This window comes from Miscanthus floridulus, chromosome 15, assembly GCF_019320115.1.
Source record: "Miscanthus floridulus cultivar M001 chromosome 15, ASM1932011v1, whole genome shotgun sequence".
In the NCBI taxonomy this organism is placed as follows: Eukaryota; Viridiplantae; Streptophyta; class Magnoliopsida; order Poales; family Poaceae; genus Miscanthus; species Miscanthus floridulus.
The window spans coordinates 67,866,207-67,890,763 of NC_089594.1; the positions used below are offsets into that span (position 1 = coordinate 67,866,207).

General features: G+C 53.4%; 2 protein-coding genes across 4 annotated transcripts; one reads left to right on the top strand and one right to left on the bottom strand.

Moving 5' to 3' along the window:
- Positions 1-6,559: 6,559 nt before the first annotated feature.
- LOC136507597 (HIPL2 protein-like) lies at positions 6,560-10,616 on the bottom strand. The gene is made up of 3 exons (XM_066502266.1): positions 10,440-10,616; positions 10,122-10,282; positions 6,560-6,646 (listed from the first exon to the last, which is right to left on the bottom strand). Exons 1-3 carry the CDS (start codon positions 10,570-10,572, stop codon positions 6,560-6,562), a joined length of 381 nt encoding a protein of 126 aa, XP_066358363.1. The 5' UTR covers positions 10,573-10,616.
- Positions 10,617-15,667: 5,051 nt separating this feature from the next.
- On the top strand, positions 15,668-18,231 carry LOC136509128 (uncharacterized). Of its 3 annotated transcripts, none has more exons than XR_010772236.1 (8): positions 15,668-15,905; positions 16,162-16,240; positions 16,703-16,810; positions 16,916-16,985; positions 17,092-17,148; positions 17,233-17,488; positions 17,622-17,797; positions 17,902-18,231. XR_010772236.1 is itself a non-coding variant. In XM_066503935.1 (7 exons), exons 1-6 carry the CDS (start codon positions 15,740-15,742, stop codon positions 17,458-17,460), a joined length of 708 nt encoding a protein of 235 aa, XP_066360032.1. In that variant the 5' UTR covers positions 15,668-15,739; the 3' UTR covers positions 17,461-17,488; positions 17,622-18,231. The 3 variants fall into 3 exon arrangements, 1 of the variants encoding a protein (XP_066360032.1); XR_010772237.1 differs by having other exon boundaries at positions 15,674-15,905; positions 16,162-16,238; positions 16,697-16,810; XM_066503935.1 differs by having other exon boundaries at positions 17,622-18,231.
- The last annotated feature ends 6,326 nt before the right edge of the window (positions 18,232-24,557 follow it).

Below are 24,557 nucleotides of genomic sequence, written 5' to 3' on the forward strand. Positions count from 1 at the left end.
AAGGCAGTCCCGGGGTTCCCACGACGCACAAAATCTGATGGGACGACCACGCCGCTCTAGTGCTCCAAGGACGGACCACTCCGACGACCACGCCACCACAAGAACAGACTACAGGGCCCGGACACGCCGCCTCTGTTCACACGACACCGTATAGTTAGCTCATGTATCGTCCTTGTCCTCCCTTCAGGCTATAAAAGAAGAGGACTTGGGCCGTTTTGAGGGACGGGAGGAGAACGCCTTGTAACACACACACACACACGCACATCCCTGTCGCCTGAGAGCAACGCCTCAAGCGGCCTGCACGACACCCTGCCGAGACCTAGGACCAGCTCCCTCTCTCCCTTAGCTTATAACCCCCTACTATGAGCACTTCGGTGCAAGAAATACAAGATCGACCTCTCAGACTGGACGTAGGGCCTCGATTGCCTGAACCAGTATAAACCTTTGTCTCTTTGCATCACCATCCGGAATCGGGAGCACGCAGAACAAATTCACTGGTTGGTTGAGGACCCCTCGGTCCGAAACACCGATAGTTGGCGCGCCAGGTAGGGGGCGTTGCGTGTCAGTTTCGTCATCCCAGCAGGTTCGGATGGCAGACCCCGTACGACCATTGCGTCTCGGCACCGTGGTTTGGTTCAGGAGCCTAGAGTTCATGTCTCTAGGGCATGAGTATGACATGGTACTCCTCACTCCTCGAGCCCCACCGTCCGACGATGAAGTCACACCCCGGCAGCCCAGGCGCAGGCAGTGCCCGGGCGGCCGCTCTCGCCGCGTTCGCCAAGCACGACACGAACAAGGCCACCTCGACGCCACGCGAATCCGGGGCGCCACGCCACCTCCCGCCGATATCCTACGACCAGCTGTGGGCACAGGGTCCCTGGCTGGGGACCTGTCTAGCCTGAGCTTGGACAAAGGAAAGTCGCCTATGACACGCGGTGATGCCCAGTCGTCAAGCTCCGCTCCACCACTCCCTGAAGAACCGACCCCGGCGGGGTAGAATCTAGCGATGGCACCATCCCCATACCCCTTTGGGTTGAGAAATGCCGCCGCCTCTTACGCCTACACTTACACTGCCGCTCATGAGCATCCCTCGGAACGCCGCCAGCGCTTAGCTCTCGACCTGAGCATCCACGCTGACTCCTTGGATGAGAACGAGGCATGGCCCGGAGTGAATTTCTCCGGACTCAACGACCCTGGGGCTTTGCGTCAGTTCTTGGTCGGAAGCGACTACTGCTTCGGCTACTCCGACTCCGACGACGAAGGCACCTACGACCCCACTCGTGAGTGTTTTCACGTCAGGCTCGGGATGCCGAGGGCGGGCGAAGAGGACAAAGGGGCAGGTAGCCGTTCCCCGCTTCGCCCAGGCGCGGGCGCTGTCACACCTCCACACGCCGTCCTGCCAGCCGCACAAAATGAGAACGTCGCTCTTGCGCGACCTCAGTGCCTAGACCTAGAACAGCTCCGTGAGCTCTAGGCCAAGGTCGAACAAGACCAACTCCTTCTGCAGCAGCTTCGAGACTCTCGAATAGGAATAGCGAGGTCGCGGCGAAGGCAGGGGAGCCCGATGGAGGGCCCACGATGTGCATCACCGCATCCATGACGACGAAGGGAGTGAGCAACCCCCAGTCTTCAATCGCGCTAGCCAGAACATCGCGGCTGCGGCAATGCTGGTCCGCGCAATGCCCGAGCCTTCTACCATGGAGGGGCGGCGGGTCCACGGCAAGCTCTGGGATCTCCTAGAGACCGCAGCGGTTCAGTAGGCTGAGAGTTCCACCTCCCGATGACACGAGAGCGCCTCGAACCTACCCACGGCACCGCCTCGGCAGGACAGGGAAGCCCCAACTCGTCCCGAGCCCGACCGAGCGCCGATAGCCCACAGGGCCCCTGTGCTTCTGGACCGCCTCGGCAATCGACGCGAGGTACAGGGAGACCATGAGGTGGTCAGCAGGCGACGACGCCACGACAACGAGGGGCCTGCTCGGGGCTACCACCCACACCGAGGCGATCGCTACGATAGCAGGGACCACCATAGTCCTTCCCCTAAACCGCCAGGCCCTCGGGTCTTCAGCAGGGCCATCCACGCTGCTCTTTTCCCCGCTCGGTTTTGGCAACCAGCCAATCTCACAAAGTACAGTGGCGAGACCAACCCTAAACTCTGGCTTGCCGATTATCGCCTGGCCTGCCAGCTAGGTGGCGCGGACGATGACCTGCTCATCATCCGCAACCTCCCCTTGCTCTTGTCAGACTCAGCGTGAGCCTGGCTCGAGCACCTTCCTCCCTCGTAAATCCACGACTAGCATGACTTGGTTAGAGTCTTCGTCGGGAACTTCTAGGGCACATACGTGCGCCCTAGGAACTCCTAGGATCTTAAGAGCTGTCGCCAGAAGCCGGACAAGTCTCTCCGAGACTTCATACGGCGCTTCTCCAAACAGTGCACCGAGTTGCCCAGTGTCGGCGACTCGGAGATCGTCTAGGCTTTCCTCTCCGGCACCACTTGTCGGGACTTAGTTCGAGAGTTAGGTCGAAATGTGCCGCGCTCTGCTGCCACACTCCTCGACATCGCCACCAGCTTCGCCTTGGGTGAAGAGGCTGTTGGAGCCATCTTCCCCGACATCAGGGGTAAGCGGAGGGACGAGGCCCCTGAGGCCTCAGCCTCCCACCTCCCCAAGAGAAAGAAAAAGGGGTGCCTAGGGAAGCAGGAGGTCCTGGAGGCTGATCTGGTCGCGGCCGCAGAACGCAAGAACCCCCGAGGCTTCAAAGGCCCTAGGCCCTTCGACGACATGCTCAAGAAGCCCTGCCCTTACCACCAGGGTCCGGTCAAGCATGCTCTCGAGGATTGCACCATGCTGTGGCGTTACTATGCCAGGCTCGGGCTCCCCGACGACGACGCCAAGCAAAAGGGTGCCGGTGACCGAGACAAGGACAAGAACGACGGGTTCCTCGAGGTACGCAATGCCTTCATGATCTTCGGTGGGCCCTCGGCATGCCTTACGGCATGGCAGCGCAAGAGGGAGCGCCGAGAAGTCTTCTTGGTCAAGGTGGCCACCCCCTAGTACCTCGACTGGTCTCGAGAGGCGATCACCTTCGATCGAAATGACCACCCTAACCATGTTCCGAATCCCGGGCAGTACCCACTGGTTGTCGACCCGATCATCGGCAACACCCGACTCTCCAAGGTGTTGATGGACGAAGGCAGCGGCCTCAACATCCTCTACGCCAACACCCTGGAGCTCTTAGAGATCGACCGGTCGAGGCTCCGAGGCGACGTCGCACCCTTCCACGGCATTGTGCCAGGGAAGCGCACGTGACCCCTTGGGCGCATCGACCTTCCTGTCTGCTTCGGCACCCCCTCCAACTACCGCAAGGAAGTCCTCACCTTCGAGGTAGTCGGGTTCAGGGGAGCCTACCATGCCATTCTAGGGCGGCCGTGCTACGCCAAGTTCATGGCAGTGCCCAACTATACCTACCTCAAGCTCAAGATGCCAGGCCCTAGCGGTGTCATCACGATTGAGTCCACGCATGAACATGCATACGACTACGACGTTGAATGCATCGAGTATGCCGAGGCCCTTGCGGAGGCCGAGACCCTCATCGCCCACCTCGACCAACTCAGTGGTGAGGTGCCTGACTCCAAGCGTCGTGCAGGGGCGTTCGAGCCCGCGGAAACCATCAAACTCATCCCGGTCGACCCCACCTGCCCCGACGACCGAGCGCTGAGGATCAGCGCCACCCTCGACATCAAATAGGAAGCCGTGCTCGTCGACTTTCTCCGTGCGAACGCCGACATATTTGCATGGAGTCCCTCGGATATGCCGGGCATACCAAGGGAGGTCGTCGAGCACACCCTGGACATCCGGGCCGGATCTAGACCCACGAGGCAACGCCTACGCTGCTTCGACGAGGAAAAGCGTAGGGCCATTGGTGAGGAGATACAGAAACTCTTGGCGACCGGGTTCATCAAGGAAGTGTCCCACCCAGAGTGGTTGGCTAACCCCGTGTTAGTCAAGAAGAAAAATAGGAAATGGAGGATGTGTGTAGACTACACCGGTTTGAACAAAGCCTGTCCAAAGGTCCCCTTCCCATTACCTCGAATCGATCAAATCGTTGATTCCACTGCAGGGTGTGAGACCCTGTCTTTCCTCGATGCGTACTCTGGTTACCATCAAATCAAGATGAAAGAGTCTGACTAGCTCATGACTTCTTTCATCACACCGTTCGGCTTGTACTGCTACGTGACGATGCCCTTCGGCCTCAGAAACATAGGTGCCACGTACCAGCAGTGCATGACCCAGGTCTTTGGTGACAACATCGGGCAGACCGTCGAGGCCTACGTAGATGACATCGTGGTCAAAACCAGAAAGGCTGAGGATCTCGTTGATGACTTGAGGATAACCTTCAAATGCCTTAGAGAAAAGGGCATCAAGCTCAATCCTAAGAAGTGTATGTTCGGGGTCCCCCGAGGCATGCTCTTGGGATTCATAGTTTCGAAAAGCAGCATCGAAGCCAACCTAGAGAAGGTCTCGGCCATAACCAGCATGGGACCAATCAGGGACCTCAAGGGAGTACAGAGGGTCATGGGATGCCTTGCGGCCCTAAGCTGCTTCATCTCGCGCCTCGGCGAAAAAGGTTTGCCTCTGTACCGACTCTTGAGAAAATCCGAGCGTTTTTCTTGGACTCCCGAGGTCGAAGAAGCCCTCGATAGACTCAAAGCACTGCTCACGAATCCTCCCGTCCTGATACCCTCGACCATGGACGAGACCCTCTTGCTCTACGTTGCCGCAACGACCCAAGTGGTCAGCGCTGCCATAGTGGTAGAGAGGCAGGAAGAGGGGCATACTCTGCCCACCCAACGACCTATTTATTTCATCAGCGAGGTACTCTCCGAGACCAAAGCACGCTACCCCCACATCTAGAAGCTGGTCTACACCATGGTCCTGGCCCGGCACAAACTGCGTCACTACTTCGAGTCGCACCCAGTGACTGTGGTATCATCTTTCTCCCTAGGCGAAATAGTTCATAACCGGGAGGCCTCGGGCAGGATAGCCAAATGGGCTATCAAGCTTATGGGGGAAACCTTAACCTTTGCGCCTCGAAAAGCGATCAAGTCTTAGGTCTTGGCCGATTTCGTGGCTGAATGGATAGATACCCAACTGCCACCCACTCAAATTCAGACGGAGTGCTGGACCCTATACTTTGATGGATCCCTAATGAAGACTGGGGCAGGCGCGGGTCTACTCTTCATTTCGCCCCTCGGAGTACACATGCGCTACATGGTGTGGCTCCACTTCGCCGCCTCCAACAACGTGGCCGAATACAAGGCCCTCATCAACGGCTTACAAGTCGCCATCGAACTTGGGGCGCGGCGCCTCGACGTCCGAGGCGACTCACAGCTCGTCATAGATCAAGTAATGAAGGAGTCAAACTACCTCGACCCCAAAACGGAGGCTTACTGCAAGTTGGTACGATGTCTAGAAGACAAGTTCGACGGTCTCGAGCTAAATCACGTCGCACGGAAGTACAATGAGGCCGCCGACGAGCTGGCAAAGATGGCCTCGGCACGGGCCCCGGTCCCCCCGAACGTCTTCGCTAGAGACCTCCACAAACCTTCCATTGGATACACCTCGGCAACAGAGGAGGGCCCACCTGTGGAACCCGCGGCGAAGCTCGACGCCCCCTCTGCTGCCGAGACCCCCTCGACCAAGCCCGAGGTCATGGAAGTCAACACCGAGCCTCCACAGACTAATCAGGACGCGGATTGGCGAGTCCCGTTCCTCGATTGGCTTGATCGGGGGGAGCATCCTGACGACAGAACCAAAGCACGATGGCTTGCGTGGCGAGCCAAGACCTACGCCCTCTACAACGGCGAATTGTACAGGCGAAGTCCCTCAGGTGTCCTCCAACGGTGTATCAGTTCCGAAGCGGGCCAAGCCCTGCTTTGGGACTTACACGCAGGCGCCTGCGGGCACCATGCGGCGCCTCAGACGCTCGTAGGGAACGCTTTTCGCCAGGGGTTCTACTGGCCGACGGCAGTCGCCGATGCTACCAAGCTAGTACGCTCCTGCGAAGGATGCCAGTACTATGCCCGGCAGACACATCTCCCGGCCCTGGCCCTACAAACCATCCCCATCACATGGCCATTCACCGTGTGGGGGCTCGACACGGTCGGGCCTCTACAAAAGGCCCCCGGGGGCTTCACCCATCTATTGGTATCAATCGATAAGTTCTCCAAATGGATCGAGGCTCGTCCGATCAATCGAATCAAATCCGAGCAGGCGGTGCTATTCTTCACTGACATCATCCATAGGTTTGGGGTCCCCAACACCATCATCACCGACAACGGGACGCAGTTCACCTCCACGACGTTAGGAAGGTGGTCCAGGGGACCTTGCCCTCCCTCGCCCTTGTTGTTCCCGTCCGAGGCCTCCGTCGACAACGACGTTGACGGGGATTCCTCTAGCGGGAGACCGTCCTTCCATTGTTGACGGCGGCGCTTATCCAGCTCCTCGCGTGCGAGGATGTGCTTCGTGTGCTTCGCCGCCTTGGCGTCCTTTCGCCTCTTCTACGCATCGGCGTGAGCGCGGTTGATCACCCGTCGCCCCGCGTCCTCGGGAATGGGCGGTGGAGAGGAGCGCACGTCCCTCATCCCCTGAAGTAATAACAAACACGCATGAGGGAACAAGGGGTAAGGGGAGACTGAGGAGGTTCAGAGGCTACAGCGGCACACGACTTACCAGCGAAAGGAACCCCCACGACGGCCGCATCACGATAGGGGTCAAGTTGCCGCCCCTCAGCTTCGCCTCTACCGTCTCCCCCACCCGACGAAGAATTTCCTCATCGGAAAGGGCGGAGGAGGACATCCGGGTGCCCTCAATGGGCTCACCCGGCTTCATCTCGAATAGCCGCCGTCGCCGAGCCATCAGCGGCAGCACCCTCCGGTGGTGGAAGGTGGCCACAACCACAGCCACGGTGAGGCCATGGCCCTGTAGCCTCGCCAGCCCCTCTAGGAGCAGCTCCAGCTTGGGCTGGTCGACCTTTGGGATGCCCCACTTCCATTTCTCCGGGCAACTCCCCACAATCTGCCCGGTGTAGGGGGGACGCCCTCCGTCGTCATTGCGGAGGTAAAACCAACTCGTGTACCACCGGCGGTTGGAGGACGCGAGTTGGGCCAGGATGTAGAGGTGCAGGCAGTCCTGACGCACTTGGAGAGTGTAGCCTCCAGCCTGCGCCGCCTTCCTCTTACCCGACGTGCCCGTCGGCTTGGTAGTATGCCCCGCCCGGAACAGATGGAGCCACAACTCCTAATGGGGAGCGATCCCTAAATACCCCTCGTAGACGGCAACAAAGATAGCCGCCTGAGCGATGGAATTGGGGTTAAAATTGTGGAGCTCTACGCCGTAGTAGTGCGGGAGCGCCCGCATGAACCGGTCCGCCGGGACGCCGAGGCCGCGCTCGTGGAAGGAGATGAAGCTTACGACATAGCCGTCGCAAGGCCTCGGCTCCGGCTCGCCGTACGGAGCAATCCACTCCGGCCTAGTGGGGTCTGTCACCGGGCGGAGGAGACCACCGTCGACAAGCGGCTGGAGCATCTCCTCGGTGACATCCGACGGATCCTAGGGGTCCACCTCGACAACAACGATGTCGCCGGCCATGGGTGCGATGGAGGAATCAGGTGCGGTGGTGAGTTTCTTCTCTCCCTCCCATGCTCTCGCTTTTTTCTCGCTTTCTCCCTAGGCTCGCTCTTCTCTCCTCTTCTTCCCGGCACCCGCTGCTCTAGCGACGGCTCGACGAAGGCGGCGCTAATGCAGGCAAGGTAAGACGAGGAGGGGCGAGACTCCTCGGGTATTTATGCAGGAAGGAGGCGAAACGAACGGGCGACGAAATCGGGGAAGTCTTCCCCCTGTCCGGCGCAGTTAACCACGAGCCGATTTCATCGACCCACGCGCCCACGTCTCCCGCATTAAATGCGAGGATAGTTATGTCCCATCCACCACGTCACGCTCGGCCACTATGGCAGTAGGCGTCGTTTCGCCCCCCCCATGAAACCGCCTCAAAAGGCGCGCCACCTGCTGTCGAGCCAATAGGGAAGATATTCCCCGCGGCCTATTCCTTTCGTATGAAGGAACCAGGCTCTGATCCTATTACGATCCAGGGGTTCGAAGGCTGGACCCCAAGGGGTTTCGACAGCCGCCCAAGGATAACAGAGTCAGGGGCGACCACGGGCGAGCCTATACGGGGCCGAGGCCCAAGCAAGCAAAACGCTTGGGACGCCCAAAGTCGTGTCCGAGATCGGCAGGAAAGTATCCGAATGGGATCTCACCATAGGGAGGCACCGAGCCACTGAGGCCCAGCGAACAGCCTCGGCACCCACTAGAGAAATCCACTAGTACTCTTGGAGTGCGTCTCCGGACCGCTAGCCAACCCTTAGCGAACGGGGTTCGGGCCTCCACTCGGACTATCCGATAACAGCTCACCGGAAGTGCCACCGCTCGTGCCCATCGAGGGTAGCGAGGCACATTCCACCCCTCCTTCCGAGCGAAAAGGAAGCACGAGGGTCGCATAAAAAGTCAGGGGAATCCCCGACGGCCTTCTCGCCCTATGCAGAGGCTAGGGGGCTCCTCCTGCAAACATGCCGAGACCCCACAACCCGGGCTCGCGCCCAAAGGGGCCTCGGTAAATAAGCCCTCACGCGCGAGGGGCGTATAAAAAGCCAGGGGAACTCCCGATGGCCCTCTCACGTAGAGGCTAGGGGCTCTTCCTGCAACCTTGCTGAGACCAGAATGGGCCCGGCAAACAAACCCTCCGTCCGAACAAAAAGGACATGCGAAGGTCAGATGAAAGGGCCAGGACACCTAAGACAAAGACAAACGGTCTAAAACCGCGCTAGAGGTTTCGCTACAAACACGATAAAGGGCACCGAGCCCGTTACGGTCCAGGGGTTCGAAGGATGGGCCTCCAAGAGGTTTCGACAGCCGCCCCAGGGCAACAGAGTCAGGGATGACTTCGGGGCGAGCCTACGAATGGCCCAGGCCCGAGCGAACAGTCGCTCGGGGCGTCCTAAGTCGTGTCCGAGACCGGCAGGAAAGTATCCGAATGGGATCCCACCGTAGGGAGGCATCGAGCCACCGAGGCCCAACGAACGGCCTCGGCACCCACTAGAGAAATCCTCTGGTACTTTTGGAGTGCGTCTCTGGACCACTAGCCGTCCCCAAGCGAACGGGGCTCGGGCCTCCACTCGGACTACCCGATAACAGCTCACCGGAAGTGTCCACGCTCGCGCCCATCGAGGGTAGCCTGGCACATTCCACCCCTCCTTCCGAGCGAAAGGAAGCGTGAGGGTCATACCCAAAGTCAGGGGGGGCCCTGACGAACCTCTCGCTTCATGCGGAGGCTAGAGGGCTTTTTCCTGCAGCTTCGCCGAGACCCCCACAACCCGAACTTGCGCTTATGGGCTCGGCAAATGCAGTAAGAACTACTCGCTCAAACGCGAAAATGGAGAAAGCCCCTGGAGGAGTAACTTCACTCCTCCAGGGGCTCGGAGGCTACACCTGACGGGTGTGCTCGCGCGCACCCACCGGAACCTAAAAAAAAAACAAAACCCAATACCTACGGAGCAAGTATAAACCCAGCCTCGGCAAACCCTCAGGGAGAGTGCAAGCACTCCCCCCGAGGCTCGGGGGCTACTGTCGGGTACCTTAGAACGGGGTACCCCAAGCAAACCTCAAATGGGTCGCTAAAGTCCCATCTAAAAAATAAAGCTAGAAGGTAAGCCGTGGGCCCCTCACCCGCCATGACCGAGCCCACTGGGTCCTCCTCCTCCTCGCCTCGAGCCTCGAGCAGGAGGTCTCGGCATCCTGACACTAACTCCGCCTCGCGCGAGGCTCTCCAGGGAAGGCCTCGGCAGGGAACGCCGTCTCCGCCTCGCCCGAGGCTCTCCACGGAAGGCCTCCGCAGGGGGTGCATTCTCCGTATCGCGCGAGGCGTCTCGCGCGAGGCCTCGGCAGGGAGCCCGATCTTCGTCTCGCGCGAGACCTCATTCTCCGTATCGCTCGAGGCCGGGTCGTCCGCGGCCCATCACCCCTCACCTCGACCGACCCTCCAGACAACGCGTCATGTCTCATTACCGTGCAGAGGAAGGCTTTGACGATGGCAGCGCACGTGGCGTCGGAGATGCGCATGCCCTCGAGCTCCGCCCTGAGCCCCACGTCGTCGGCGGCGTCGCAGCAGCTCACGCCGCCGTCACCGCTGCAGAATCCCAGCGCCTCTCCAAGCACCACCAGCTCCCCTGCGGCGGGCAGTCCAACACATTTTTTTAGATAAAATGGACAGGGCAACACATACAGCTAGCGAAGCAAGCAGGATCGACGGCCACCAAGGAGCAAGAAGCAAGAAGCAAGAAGCATGCATACGCTATCACAGCGCCACAGGCAGCAGCTACTCACGTGAGCCCGCGCACACCGGGGCGCCCGGGGAGGCAGCGGACGTGGACCAAGCACCGGAGAGCAGGAAGAGAACCCCGAGGAGGCGGAGCGCAGGCGCCACAGCCGCGCGGATTGCCTCCTGCTCCGTCGCCATGAATCCAATCAAATCGATGGAATGGAATGGAAGGAGCAGGTGACACCGTGAGCGCGCGAGGCTGGGAGTCCGGCCGGAGGGACCGGTGTTTTTATATACAATCGGGAGGGGAGAAAAAAAAATGGAAACGCGTTCTCTACCTGAATCAGCGTCCACCTTACGCTAACACCGTGACTACTGGATCATCTAGCGCTGCTGTCTACTGTGTCTGTGCAACGAATGTTCCACTTTTTTAGCAGGGTCTGTCTGTAATAGGTGGTTAGATAGTAAGTCGAAAGTGTATATGAACTATTAACACCCAGTAACAACTTCAAACCTGCTAATAAAAATAATAATTAGCAACTCTCTAACTAATAATTAGTAGGTCTATTTGGAACCATTAATATTAATTTTATATAGTAATTTTTAGTGCCAGTAGATCCAACAGGCTTTTAGTCGGTAGCATTACATTAAAAATACAGTACGGGCCCCTTCAAGCACACTTGGTCGGCGCAGTGGTGAGGACCCAAGATTCCAATTGCCCTCCCGAGTTTCCTCGCTTTCCCCTCTACCCAACACAACGATCCCGGATGCCATTCTGGGTTCTCGAGTCTTCCCGATTCCTCTGTTTGGGTTCTCGAATCTTCTCGATTCCTCCTCTGTTTGAGTTGTCGAGTCGTCAACACAGGCCGTGAGGCCCATCTCAACCAGGCCGTGACGGGATACTGCTCCTGTGGGTTGACCCAAACCCATTACCCAAAATTAAAAACCAAAAAGTTCGATATAAATACCCCATCTGGCCGGCCCACTGAAATTTGGTTCCAAGCAGTATCGAGCAGCCTGGGTATAAGTTGGTTTAAAACTCAATCGCGCCACCTGAGCGGCTGAGCCTTTTTGAGTTCCCCACCGAGCGGCGGCACCGCCTCGGCCCGGCCGTCGCCACTCGCCAGCCTAGCTCGCGCGTCGCGCCGCCCGTGCGCACCGCCGACACCCAACGACGACGCCAACAAGAAGGCGCAGGCGCGAGGCGCGAGATCCTTTGGACCAGGTGCGCCATCCCCTCCTCTGTGCCTGACTTGTTCGTAGATGAGACGCGAGCAGCCGCGCCCATCCCTGATCCGCGTCCGCAAAGGCAAGAGGCGCAAATCCTGTGGAAGGACACCGGCCTGGTCTGATCTCCGCGTAGCATGCTTCAACTTATACCATCTACACTGCCACTCAGCGTGCAAATTAAAATCGATTTCCCCATGACTGAGATCCTAACATTATATTTGCCTGCATCATGCAATGCAATTAAGTCGATTTCCCCATTCCGTTCCAGTAATCTTATTTATCTTTTAAATATAATGTTAGGATCAATTTCCCTTTCTGTTTTGCTTGTTTGATTTGTGCTCCAACCGTTGGAGAGCATGTGAGGAATTAACTAGCATATGTTCCTTGGCGATGCGCTGCTACTGCATAGAAGTCTGTGGCTGCTCTAGAGCTGATGTGCAGCTTCAATGGTATGCAGCTACTTTAATATAAGTGATTACATTTAATTACCAACCCTGAACATGTCGTTTCATTGATCTCACTGTCAGCTGTTTGTGTAAATTAAATGTCTTACCAATTACTAGCAAGCTAAGCTAGGGCTATTGTGCATAGGCATGCATACAAGTGTAGGGTTGTTATATTTCACTGAAAAAAATTATGACAGTCCAACACAATGGTCTATATGCTCTGTTCGTTTCTAGCTATGTTCTTGTTGGAATAATGAATACTAGAAACACCTGTGCGGCGTTGCCGCGCCCTTTCGATCGTATGGAAGCTGAAGTCAGCCTGGGTAACCTCCATCGGTTCCACAAGGGCTTATGTGTGTCTTCAATCCACTTTAGCACTGTAGCAACCTCCTGTTTGGCCAGGCTCCCGGCAGCTCCGGCTCCGGCTGACACCCCTACAACGAACACTGTAGCAGCAGAGATGTGTTTCACTCCCCCTTTCCCTCTCACTGTAGCGTGGTTACTGTTCACGGAGCCAGTGAAGCTCGAATTTCTATCTCCTCCGGCTTCGGTTCTGACACGCTATAGCATGAAACAGTGTAGGAGCCGAAGCATCTCGGAGCCGTACCAAACAGGTTTAATTGCCTTTGGTGAAGCCTTCTGCATTATGTTGTAATGGTACTGATAGTAGTGCTGTTGATTGTATGCTCTGCAGGCCACAGTGTACCTGCTCTGAAAGTTCACTCTCTATGCTCAACTCCATTGGGAAAAGACTGATGTGACTACATGGTCAATTCCTTTACCTGGGCCTTGTTTAGATCACCTCTAAATTCTAAGTTTTTTCACTCTCTCTATCACATCAATTTTTGGATGCATGCATGGAGCATTAAATGTAGGTAAAAAAAATAACTAATTGCACAGTTTGGTTGTAAATCACGAGACGAATCTTTTGAGCCTAGTTAGTCCATGATCGGACAAAGTTTGTCAAATACAAACAAAACGTGCTACAGTGTCCAGATTGCAAAAATTTGCAATCTAAACAAGGCCCTGCATCAGTAGAGATTACAAGGCATGTAGGAGAACCAATTGCAGACTGGAGCTTCTCAAAAAACTATTTCCAGCATTCAGCAGACTCTGATTCAAATACTCCCTCTGTTCCAGTTTATTTGTCGTTTCCGGTTTTTATGCCACAAGTTTGACTCGATTTGTAGAAAATACGTACAACATTTGTATCTCCAAATAAATTTATTAAAAAACTAGATTCAAAGATCTTTCCAATGATACTAGTTATGTACCATAAATATTAATATTTTTTAATATATATTTTATCAAAGTTGTTTCTCGGAAAGCGAAAGTAACAGATATTTTGAGATGGAGGGAGTACACCACAAGCAACTGGAAACAACCGGCTATGCCCATCCACTAAAGCAAGTTGCCCTCTCCAACAACCTGTCAGTACTGTTGAACCACACCAAGGAAGGGTCTGCGTCCATTTAGAGTGTGTTTGGATTGAGGGTCCTTGTCGGTTGAGATGAGTTGATTTGGTAGTGTTTGGTTGGGGTGCAAGTGGGTTGGATTCATCCTCACAAGGATAATACCTCCTAGATGCAGGTTCATCCGGTACCTCCAAAATGGAGAAATCGTTTCCGACCCAAATGAACACTGTCCTTCGCTGGCGAGCGCAGGCACAGGGACTGCTTGATGCTGCCTTCTCCATCGCCGAAGCGGGCGAGCTTCGGCGCGGGCTTTTATGTAATACAAAAATACCAATTTTTTTCTTAAAACATTGCTTTGATGATTTGTTGCATGTAGTTTGTAGGTCAAACTAAGTCAACCCTCTCACTTTCTTACCTTGTTTACCAAAACAAAACCCAATAAATTTATTTGGATTGTAAATAAACCCTTTTTACTAGTGTTGTCAACGACTCACACTGAACACATTTATAATCCTCTCCCATTCAAAATACAAAAGCCTCCTATGAAAAGTGTGCTAGCTCTCTCACACCTTATTCTATTTTGTGAAAATCCCTTATGGAAAATCTTTAAAATAAAATTTCCCTAGTCACGACCTCGACCAAGGCAAGTCATCATGACAACACTATGCTACTTTCAAAAACTAATGTGTCTTTCTGAAAAGATAAAATAAGTTGAATTTAAGCTTCTGCTCAAATTAAACACAAACATATTTCGAAGATTTTTCATGCAATAATAATATGATGCATTGCGTGTATATACTGTATATGCATGGTGGAGTACGTGCTATGTGTGATTTGGACCGGCTTTCGGAATTAATTGGTTCAGTGAACAAATGAACTCGAACTGTTACTCGAATTCATTTGAAAACCTATTTTTCAAAACTAATAATCCTTCAAGGGCCCTATATATCAACCACGTTACCAGTTCATGGACGCCACTCTTGCCAGGCACGCCGTGCTGCTCGGGCCGTGCCGAGCCGAGCGTCGTGCCTGACCGATGGCGCAGGCACGGCATGCAGGGCCGTTTTTCGGCCCGGGCCAGCCCGAGAGGCACGGTCAATTCAACGTGCCGGGCTGGCCTGAGGCCCACGAAGGAGCGGGCACCGCACACTGTCGGAGGAGGCCGAAGCGCAGTGACGGAGCCGGAGAGAGAGCCTCCGTGCGGTGCCTGCGGTGCGGCTGCGCGGCGGTGTGGAGGAGGCCGGATCCGCTTGGGACGAGGGATGAGGAGGCAGCCGAGGTCGCGTGGCGCTCGACGCTACCTCCGTCGCGGTTGCACGGGAGGACGTGGAGGAGGCAACCGAGGTCGCGTGGTCCAACTCCAGGGGCGGCGTCGTGTGAGGGAGGGACGGCCAGTCCGCTCCGCGTCGCGACTCGCGAGGTCGCGGTTACGAGGGGAGCGTGCGTGAGTGTGCTGGATTGGAGGAGATGGGTGTGGATGCGGTACATGATGAAGCTAGGGTTAAGGGTGGAAGCTGGGCTGCTGGTGGGCTGTGGAGGTAGCGACCGGGCCGACACCGGGCCTGGCTTCAATAGTCGGGCCGGGCCATGCCGTTCGGCGTGCCTGAGCAGCGGCCCAGGCACGGCCTGGTGCTCCGAGCCAGGCCAAAACACCGGGCCTCATGCCGGGCCATCGGGCCACGGGCTACATGCCCATATATACTCCTTTGACACTGATCCTCACGATCGAGCTCGCTACGCTATGGCGCGCTCACCACTGCACCACCACGTACACACATGCCTGGGCAGCCGTCGTACGTGAACAACCCGCCGCCCGGTGGAACGCAGCCCCTGGCTCAGCGGCGCTGCGCACCATGACGCGCGCCCGCCTCGCTCGCCTGCACTCGGTGTCCGAGCGCTGCACGTCGTCGCGCGTACGTGCGCACTGCGCACACTCGTAGCGAGCCCGCGACCACGGCACTCACGTGCGCGGCCGCAAGGACAAACCTTGTCGACTGGAGCCCTTGAAAGCCCCTCGTGCCTAGCCAAGCCCCGAGCAGCCTAGGTGCACGCACCAGTCACCGCGCCGTGTGCAGTGGATGCGAATGGCTGTGATTTAATTCCTTCCCCCACCTAGATGACTGACGCGTGTCTACCACTTATCCAATTAAGCACTGCTAAACCAAATCAGTGCACTTACGTGGCACTGTTACACTCTGTAGTTCGACGGGGACCGTGTACGCGTAGGCGTAGCTAGCTATTTTGGGTCCTGACGCCTCGCGCGCTCTGCCTCTGATGACGGTTCGAGGGTTTGGGCTAGCGCAGCGCAGCGCCGCCGCCGTCAGGCGTCCCTCGCGCAGCTCCGCCGGCAGGTCGCGCGCCGCTGCGTCCCCGACCCTGAGGGGACGACGCCCGCATCTCCGAAGCCCTCCCGTGAGGACTCTCCCGCTCACCCCACCAGGTGATTGTAGATTCTAGGATTCATGTCTACCAAATCTACGATCTAGGGTTCTTATTTGCTGTAGCTTCGTGGTGAAACGTTCTTCATGAAATTCATGTTGATGGTCCAATGCCTACACAGTCGGTCTCTCATGTTTGAATGAAAGCTGCTGCAAGCTTCCTTGCATGCAGGCCACTCCGTGCAAATTTGCTGAGCTAGTGCATTCTTCAGTAGTGCATTCTCTGACGGACTGAATGACTGCATACTGATTTTTCAGACTTGCTGCTGCACGGTGACATCAGGCAGTGTGGGATAGAAGAAATTGCTACCCCAAGAAAGGAGACACAAGGAAAGGTGTGCGTGGAAGAACTAAGGAATATATTTATCCCTTAATGCTGAGAACTGTTGAATCAATCTGTGTTAATTCAAGTTGGTAGGCTTCGCAAAATGTCATATTACTTTACCTTTCTTGCGCCTCCTGTTGGCCGCCCGTACGTAGGTAGCTCCAATCGGAGACAACGATCTGATGCACAAGAAGGGGCACCGGGAAACCACTATGGTCCCGGGAACTAGAACGGTTACGAGTGAGATACATTCCTAAAAAGCCACGGATAGATAGATATCGGGACACATCAAAAAAGAAATTTTGTTTCAGTTTATTGAGGCGATTGCTATACATGAGTTTCTATGCGGGTGAGAGTACCTGTAGGGGCAGTGCAGTTTATTTTTTGGTTCTGATTTGATGCGTCTTTGTCTGTCGATAAGTTACAGTCTTATCTACATAGATTGAGTCTTTTTTATGTTTCACAAAGGAGCAGGTGGTGGTTAGTGTCCAGATATGCCACACATTGGTTCTTCTTCGCGTTCTGGAGTGCCGTTAGGCCGCAACAGCAGTGTTTCCGGACATGCAGCGGAGTCCTTTCAAGGTGCATACAGACCCGTTTTTCTGCGTTGATTTGTTGCATATATTTTTGATGGCCTACACTAAATCTGTTAATTTTTTTTGGGTTTTGTTGCTGATGTTTATGCAGTGAAGTGAATCTAGGCTGGTCTTTGTCTAACACCACAGATGAAGAACCAAACGATTCTGAAGATGATGTTGTATGTTATCTTCATTTCTGTTATTTTTTGTGTGGGTTAAAAACATGTATCTGTATTTTTTGTATTTGATTGATGCTGGAATGATTTTGTTTGCTACGCACTGCAGGCGAATAACACGCCTCATTTCGAAGTTTATTTATTCAACACATTCCGTCTCTCTGTGGTGAGTACTGTAATGCAATTTTAGTGGCATGTCTATGATGGAAACATGGATTGAGTATAATATGGTGGTTTATCAATTGCTTAGGATTTCCCACCGATAGATGAAATTGTTGGCGACAGCTGGTGGGTTGTTATTAAGACTGAGCATGATCGCTACTTCAAGTTTTACATGGTTCAAAAGGATGGCTATTTCTCGCTTCATCGTGGTTGGGAACTTTTAGTGGCTTCTGAAAATCTAGAAGAGCAGCAGATGGTCATGTTCGAGATGGAAACCCAGGACAGTTTCTATATATGGAATAATGACACATCGTGATATAACCCTCCAATCGTTTTCAGTCCAGGTACAATTGAGTGTTTAGTGATTTCTATATTGGCACTGCTTAGTATATGGGAATTTGTTTGTGATAACGATTGTTTTCGTAACCACATATTTGTGAAAGTGCTGAAATAATTAATTCTTGATATAACTTGTAGCGAGGAGCACCTCTTCTATTGTCACCTGGAGTGGTCGTGACTATGGAGTAAGCTCCAGCACTGCGTTGACACCTGCAGTGTTCCGAGTCATGCATGAAGTGTTGTCAGCTTCTTCAGTATACAGCCCAATGTTTGTGTGCAGTCTACTATCTACCCCTACTGAAGGATGGTGCCTGGTTTGTAGTCTGTTCTATTGCTGTGCTTTATATCTATTATGAATTGTACCGTAGTCCCTTTCTAAGTTACTAAAAGGTACCCGATCATTGTCTGCTACTTACAGTTCTTTTCAAAGGAATATTCCAATTTGCTGCCGGAAGGAAAAAGGCATTGTGGCTATGCGATTTCTTTTTTTGAAACGAATGGCTATGCGATTTCTTGGGTCACATGTTATCATACCTGGAGCCTTTTGGGGGATGGGATTGCTAGGATTTCAAAGGGGTGGCCTCTGTATGCGCAAGAGCACAATTTATGTAATCCATTGTGGTCCTAGTGTCTGGGAAACGATCGGATGTTGTGCTGGTCGCTCAGCGTAGCAGGCATCTATGCTAGTCTAATCTTTTCTGTAAGGTGTGGACCCAACTGATGGAAACTTATGTTATGTGTACTGGAACTGAGTTTATCAACTGGTTTCTGATATCTGTTACTTGTTTGCTATTTGTATGTCATGTGGCCTCTGTGTATTATAAGTCTTGCCACCCCACTGTCAAATACAAAAGATAGACTGGGAGTCGTCTTATCGGGTGCTTTGCGCTGTCACATGCTTCTTAATCAATTCACTTAGATGCTGCATCAATTCACTAAAATCTGGCAGGTGTGCAATAATGCCAGTCAATAGGTTTATGTGGGACCTAAATGCTTAGGGATAATATGATATACTCCCTCCGTACTAAAAAATAAAGTTGTTTTGGATAAGATTTGGGTCAAACATTAGGAATATAAATTATGAATAACTTTTAAGTTGTTGAGTTTGGAAATGTGAAAACATATAAATAGATTTGTCTTGAAAAATATTTTCATAAAAATATACATATATCACTTTTTGATAAATATTTTTATAAAAACAAGGAGTCAAAGCAATACTTTGGAAACCGTGTCGCTGTCCAAAACGACTTTATTTTTTAGTATGGAGAGAGTATGTGTTGCGCTATCCTGTGCATTTTGTAATAATATCGCACAATTAGCTTATCCTGAACCATTCCTGAAATATGACCCCACACAAATCACGAAATCTAGCAAATGTGCAATCTCGCCTCCCACCGCGAAAGTAATGTAGATTGTTTGACGGTCAGTGATGCATGTAGCTGTTCTGGAATAGCTACCTAGATCAAATCAGAGCACACTTCATAACCATACGACCAAGGCCGTGTCCATTAGCAGACGTGTACCAACTGCTACAAAGACCCATAGCATGAAGGCTACATTTAAATAGGTTCTCAAACAAAGTTGCATTCATGGGTTTTCTTACAAATAATTCTAAGAGTACTGAATAACCATACACAGCATTAGTTTGAGGTTGCCCATACACTCTTCACAAAATTGGCAACCCCATAGACCAAGGAAACAAATGGGCGATATTTCCTTAAAGACCACTGTGGTCACACAAGTTTCGAGCATTGTGGAGGGGGGTCGTCTTGGGGGCGTGGTGTGGTGATGACGACTTCCGCCTCATTGTTGTTCTTTCACCAAAAATAGGACTGCTATTTTCAATAAACTGTTCTTCCTCCTCCATGGACGGCGTAACATTGTTGACTCCTGCTGTTTTCAGTAACAAATAGCCCTGCAGAAAAATAGCTCACAATATGGTGAGATCAACTACGAGATAGCCCGGTGCTAGATCTACAGTGTGCTGTGCAGTAACAGACTAAGAGGGATCTACCAAATTCTTCAGCAAGAAAATGAATACACATGTAACAGGTAACAGGCACCAAAAACAGGTAACAGGTAGCATCCTGATGAGTGCACTAAGCTTTTAAGTCCCAAACAAGTTGGGGTAGGCTAGAGTTGAAACCCATCAGAAGCAATCAAGGTTTAAGCACGTGAATAGCTGTCTTCTAAGCACTCCTATCTAAGGCTAAGTCTTTCGGTATATTCCGTCCTTTCAAGTCTCCTTTTATTGCCTCTACCCAAGTCAACTTCGGTCTTCCTCTGCCTCTCTTCACGTTACTATCCTGACTTAAGATTCCACTACGCACCGGTGCATCTGGAGGTCTCCGTTGCATATGTCCAAACCATCTCAACCGGTGTTGGACAAGCTTTTCTTCAATTGGCGCAACCCCTAATCTCTCACGTATATCATCGTTCCGAACTCGATCCCTTCTTGTATGACCGCAAATCCAACGCAACATACGCATTTCCACGACACTTAGCTGTTGAACATGTCGTCTTTTCGTAGGCTAACATTCTGCACCATACAACATAGCAGGTCTAATCGCCGTCCTATAAAACTTGCCTTTTAGCTTCTGTGGTACCCTTTTGTCACATAGGACACCAGACGCTTGCCGCCACTTCATCCACCCTGCTTTGATTCTATGGCTAACATCTTCATCAATATCCCCGTCCCTCTGTAGCATTGATCCTAAATATCGAAAGGTATCCTTCCTAGGCACTACTTGACCTTCCAAACTAACATCTTCCTCCTCCCGAGTAGTAGTGCCGAAGTCACATCTCATATACTCAGTTTTAGTTCTGCTGAGTCTAAAACCTTTGGACCCCAAAGTCTCCCGCCATAACTCCAGTTTCCGATTCACTCCTGTCCGGCTTTCATCAACTAGCACTACATCGTCCGCGAAAAGCATACACCAAGGGATGTCCCCTTGTATGTCCCTTGTGACCTCATCCATCACTAAAGCAAACAAATAAGGGCTCAAAGCTGACCCTTGATGTAATCCTATCCTAATCGGGAAGTCATCCGTGTCTCCGTCACTTGTTCGAACTCTAGTCACAACATTGTTGTACATATGAGTGCACTAACTCAAATTTCAGAAAATATCTACAGGGACCAGAAATGTGTACAGGGAACAAAAATATGGGATGATCACTGCAAGTGAAATGCACAAGTACAGCTACCACTTGTCATCATTCAGTTCACTAGAAAACAAGCAAAACTGCCATTTCATACAACTAGTTAACTGCCTTTTCTGGTATCCAGGACCTGCTAATGTTAAACTGCTATATTGATTCACAATAGCACTACTACTTTGAGCAATGGCAGAAAAAGCATCTTCATCATCTCAAGTGCAGAAAAATTCAGAAGCATAGAACAAGTAGCATCCAGAATCATCAGTAGCAAAGTACCCATACATCATTACTACACAGTGCAAGGATTTTAGTTACTGAACAGGAGTAGATGAACTGACTGACAACAAATACTAACTTAATCAACTATCTACTGTCAGTCATTGCATAACTTAGAACCAGCTGAAAACTCTTAGTTCATCTACTGCTACCTGTAACTCTGATATCTTAGAACTTGAAACTCTTAGTTCCAGCAAAGTAAAGGCTGATATTACACCGAGAAACAATGTTTCTACTTCAACATACATACTGAAGAATCAGCTAAAAAAACAACAGAGGCAACATCTGAAGATACAGCCGAAAAATATTATTTGTTTAAGCCATTGCAGTCTACAGCAGTTGATGAATCATTACATAAAACAATAGTAAATCAGCATATAGTAGGACGAAGTGTTATACCATGCTGGATCAAAGCTTGGTTGACGCCGAAACGCAGGAGACATTGGGCTACTACAATCGCCCGAATCCCAGCAAGAAGGAGGCGTGGTCATCGAGCAACCTCTGCCATGGCTGTTGAAGCCGGCGTTCCCTCGCCTGCCATCGATTGGGGACGATTCTGCCGCACCAATTGCAGACATCGAAGAAGCTGATGCCGCTGCCGCGGCCAATGGGGAAGAGGGACGCCGCCGAGCTGGATCCACGGCCAATGGAGGAAGCTGATGCCGCCGCAGCTGCCTCGGCCTTGCCCTTCCGCACCGCCGCGGCACCCAACGACGCCGCCCCCGCCGCCGTGCCCGGGCTACTCCGTCCCAAATCAGGTGAGGCGTCAGAGCATTCGAGGCGTTAACCCAAAATTGCTACGCGCACACGCTCCCCGTGGAAGTACAGAGTTCCCCAGTTACACTTAAGATGACACGTCAGCTAATGACTCCATTAGTCAGATATTCAATAGCCTCCTTTCCGAATCCCAAAGCGCACACAGACGGTGACTAACAGGGTGGGCACTGGGCACGTACCCCACTCTCCTCTTTGATTTCTTCTATGCTCGGTACCCATCAATCAAAGCTCCGGATTTTATTGTCTATGTTATGATCCTTGCAGCCAGCATATTTACTCTCTTCTGCCAGGATCTCCTCAAGTACCGGCCTACCAGAGGCAGAGAGAACATCTTTGTCCATGGTTTCCATCTCGATCTTTTTTCTCACTCATTTGGTCCATCTTTCTTGAGTATACCAATTCCACGCACTCGTCTTCTCGGATTGGCAAAAGGTGAAGATGATGTGCCAGTACGTGCAAAAGGATTCATGGCATAGGGCATTGGTGGAGGTACCCCTCAAGGTCCTGTGCCATTTCACGCTCACAAAGTACTGGAAAGGAAGCATCGGCCAGTACTTCATCCTTTACGAAGTCCACCACCCTCACTGGTAAGTCCTTCCTATCATGGATATCGCTCAGGGCTCTGGACAGTTCACTGATGACTTGCTCCATCACCTTGCCTACGGAAGTGAGGCAAGCTGTGCTTCGCCAGCTCAAGGACACCAAAGGCAAGGTCACTGACGGAAGGTTGTGGCTGTACGAGATGGGCGTTCGGGTTGCACAAAGCGCGAGGTCCGCTTTCTGTCCGAGGGCGCAAGGATCGCTGTCTACCTCGTCGACAGGATTCAGGACGTCGAAGATAGGTGGAAAGTACTCGCCGTCTTCTGGGCAAACATGATGCTATACATCGCTCCATCAGACAGAGCAGAGGCGCACGCCACCAGGATGGCAACCGGCGGCGAGTTCAAAGAGCGTCCGCAGTGTGCGCTCCTATCCCGGTCCGATGCAATAAATGTAAAGATCGACCTGGCTTCTATACACTGTGAACCCGATTCGATGGAGGAACCGCTCCTTCATATCGAACCGGCTCCAAACCTTCACGAAGAAGAGGATTGGTTGTTTTTCTTATGCACATGAGGCGCACGTATAGAACCAACCCCGATCCTATACATTGCTGCTAGCATAACAGATGACGTCTAATCGTTCATAGGGCCCAGCTAAGGACCACCCCTGGATCTATACACTGCTAGTGCCCTTTGAGCGTCCGCAGTGTGCGCTCCTATCCCGGTCCGATGCAATAAATGTGAAGATCGACCTGGCTTCTATACACTGTGAACCCGATTCGATGGAGGAACCGCTCCTTCATATCGAACCGGCTCCAAACCTTCACGAAGAAGAGGATTGGTTGTTTTTCTTATGCACATGAGGCGCACGTATAGAACCAACCCCGATCCTATACATTGCTGCTAGCATAACAGATGACGTCTAATCGTTCATAGGGCCCAGCTAAGGACCACCCCGGGATCTATACACTGCTAGTGCCCTAAGAGCATCCACGGCGTGCGGTTCGAAGCCGCTCCTATGCAATAAATGCGATGATCGAACCCGCTCCCATACATTGCGAGGCCGATTCTACAAAGGACCCGCTCCCTTGAATGGAACCCGGCCCGAAGAAATAAAGAAATCGTGCTCCCTTTCTCACCCTTCTCTTTCCTGCCGTTGCTGCTCCCGCCGAAGAGAGGAAATCATCGTCGTTATCGTCGCCGTCCACCGATGTTGGCGCCGCCGTCCTGGAAGCCGGCCCCGTCCTTGGCCAGAACCACCTCTCTCTGCCCCGGTCGCCGTGGCCCCCATGGCCCCATTGTTGCGCCCCCCGGCCCCTAGATCTGGGCGTAGGAGCCCATGACGCCGGAGTTGAAGGACCTCGTGGCGGCAGTGGGCTCCGAGAGGCGGACAACGGGGCGACGGCGGGGGCGCTGGGACACATCAGGTGCATGGAGCTCCGTTAGATTTGGTGAGGAAGAAACTGGAGGAGGGAGGACGAGGTTCCAGGGAGGAGGAAACGGAGAGGGAGGTGGAGGCGCAGCCGCGCCAGGCCGGAGGGAGGAGCGCCATAGCCAGCTGCACAAGGAGAAGAGGAGGAGACGCCATAGCAAGCAAGTGGAGGGGGCGGCGGTGCCTAGCGTTGGGCGCGGTCGGCATCGCGGAAGGAAACGGATCGGGAAGAAGCGGCGGATTGCAAGACGGGAGGGGCGGGTCGGTTGATTTTGGGAGAATTCCCCGCGAGTCATTATAAAAGTTCTCAATTTATGGGCCACTGAAAAAATTACGATGTCACATGAGCCACTGCTCCAAAATTTTTGGACCCTTGCCTGCCATTACCGTTACCTTTTCAACCAACGGCAGCTAACAGGAGCTTATAATGTCCATTTTGCCCCTCTTACATGTGGGCCCTGCACATCAGCCTTCTTCATCTTTCAGACTCCCCCACTCTCTCTAAGGCATGCGCCTCACAACCTCGCTAGCGCCGCTTGCCCGTCCGCCCGCCTACCTTAGCCGCCTTGAGCGAGCTCCAGCCCTCCTTCCTCCGCCCGCTGGGGAGGCGGCGGCGGCGTCCAGATGCGCGACGACGGGCATGAGCAGGGTGGTGTATGGGAATATGGTGAACGGCGGCTGCAGCTGGTTGGCCTCCGCGACGGTCGCGGCGTCGACCCCGAACCGCGCGGCCACGGCGGCGAGCTCGTCGGACACGTCGACGAGGTAGGTGACGAGGAACCTGGCCCCCGCCGCGGCCTGCGCCGCGGTCGGGCACGCGCAGCGGAGCGGCACGGGGGTGAGGGGCTGGCCGGCGAGAAGGCTCTGCGGCGGCGTGCCGCGGAGCGCCTG

Excerpts from the sequence above, each read along its gene's own strand:
- LOC136507597 (XM_066502266.1), bottom strand. The coding sequence starts at position 10,572 with ATGGCGACGGAGCAGGAGGCAATCCGCGCGGCTGTGGCGCCTGCGCTC. Across the intron at positions 10,283-10,439 it reads CCCGGTGTGCGCGGGCTCAC|GGGAGCTGGTGGTGCTTGGA; the intron begins GTGAGTAGCTGC and ends TGCCCGCCGCAG. Across the intron at positions 6,647-10,121 it reads TCAAAGCCTTCCTCTGCACG|GGGATGAGGGACGTGCGCTC; the intron begins GTAATGAGACAT and ends TTATTACTTCAG.
- LOC136509128 (XM_066503935.1), top strand. The coding sequence starts at position 15,740 with ATGACGGTTCGAGGGTTTGGGCTAGCGCAGCGCAGCGCCGCCGCCGTC. Across the intron at positions 16,811-16,915 it reads TGCAGCGGAGTCCTTTCAAG|TGAAGTGAATCTAGGCTGGT; the intron begins GTGCATACAGAC and ends ATGTTTATGCAG. Across the intron at positions 17,149-17,232 it reads ACACATTCCGTCTCTCTGTG|GATTTCCCACCGATAGATGA; the intron begins GTGAGTACTGTA and ends TCAATTGCTTAG.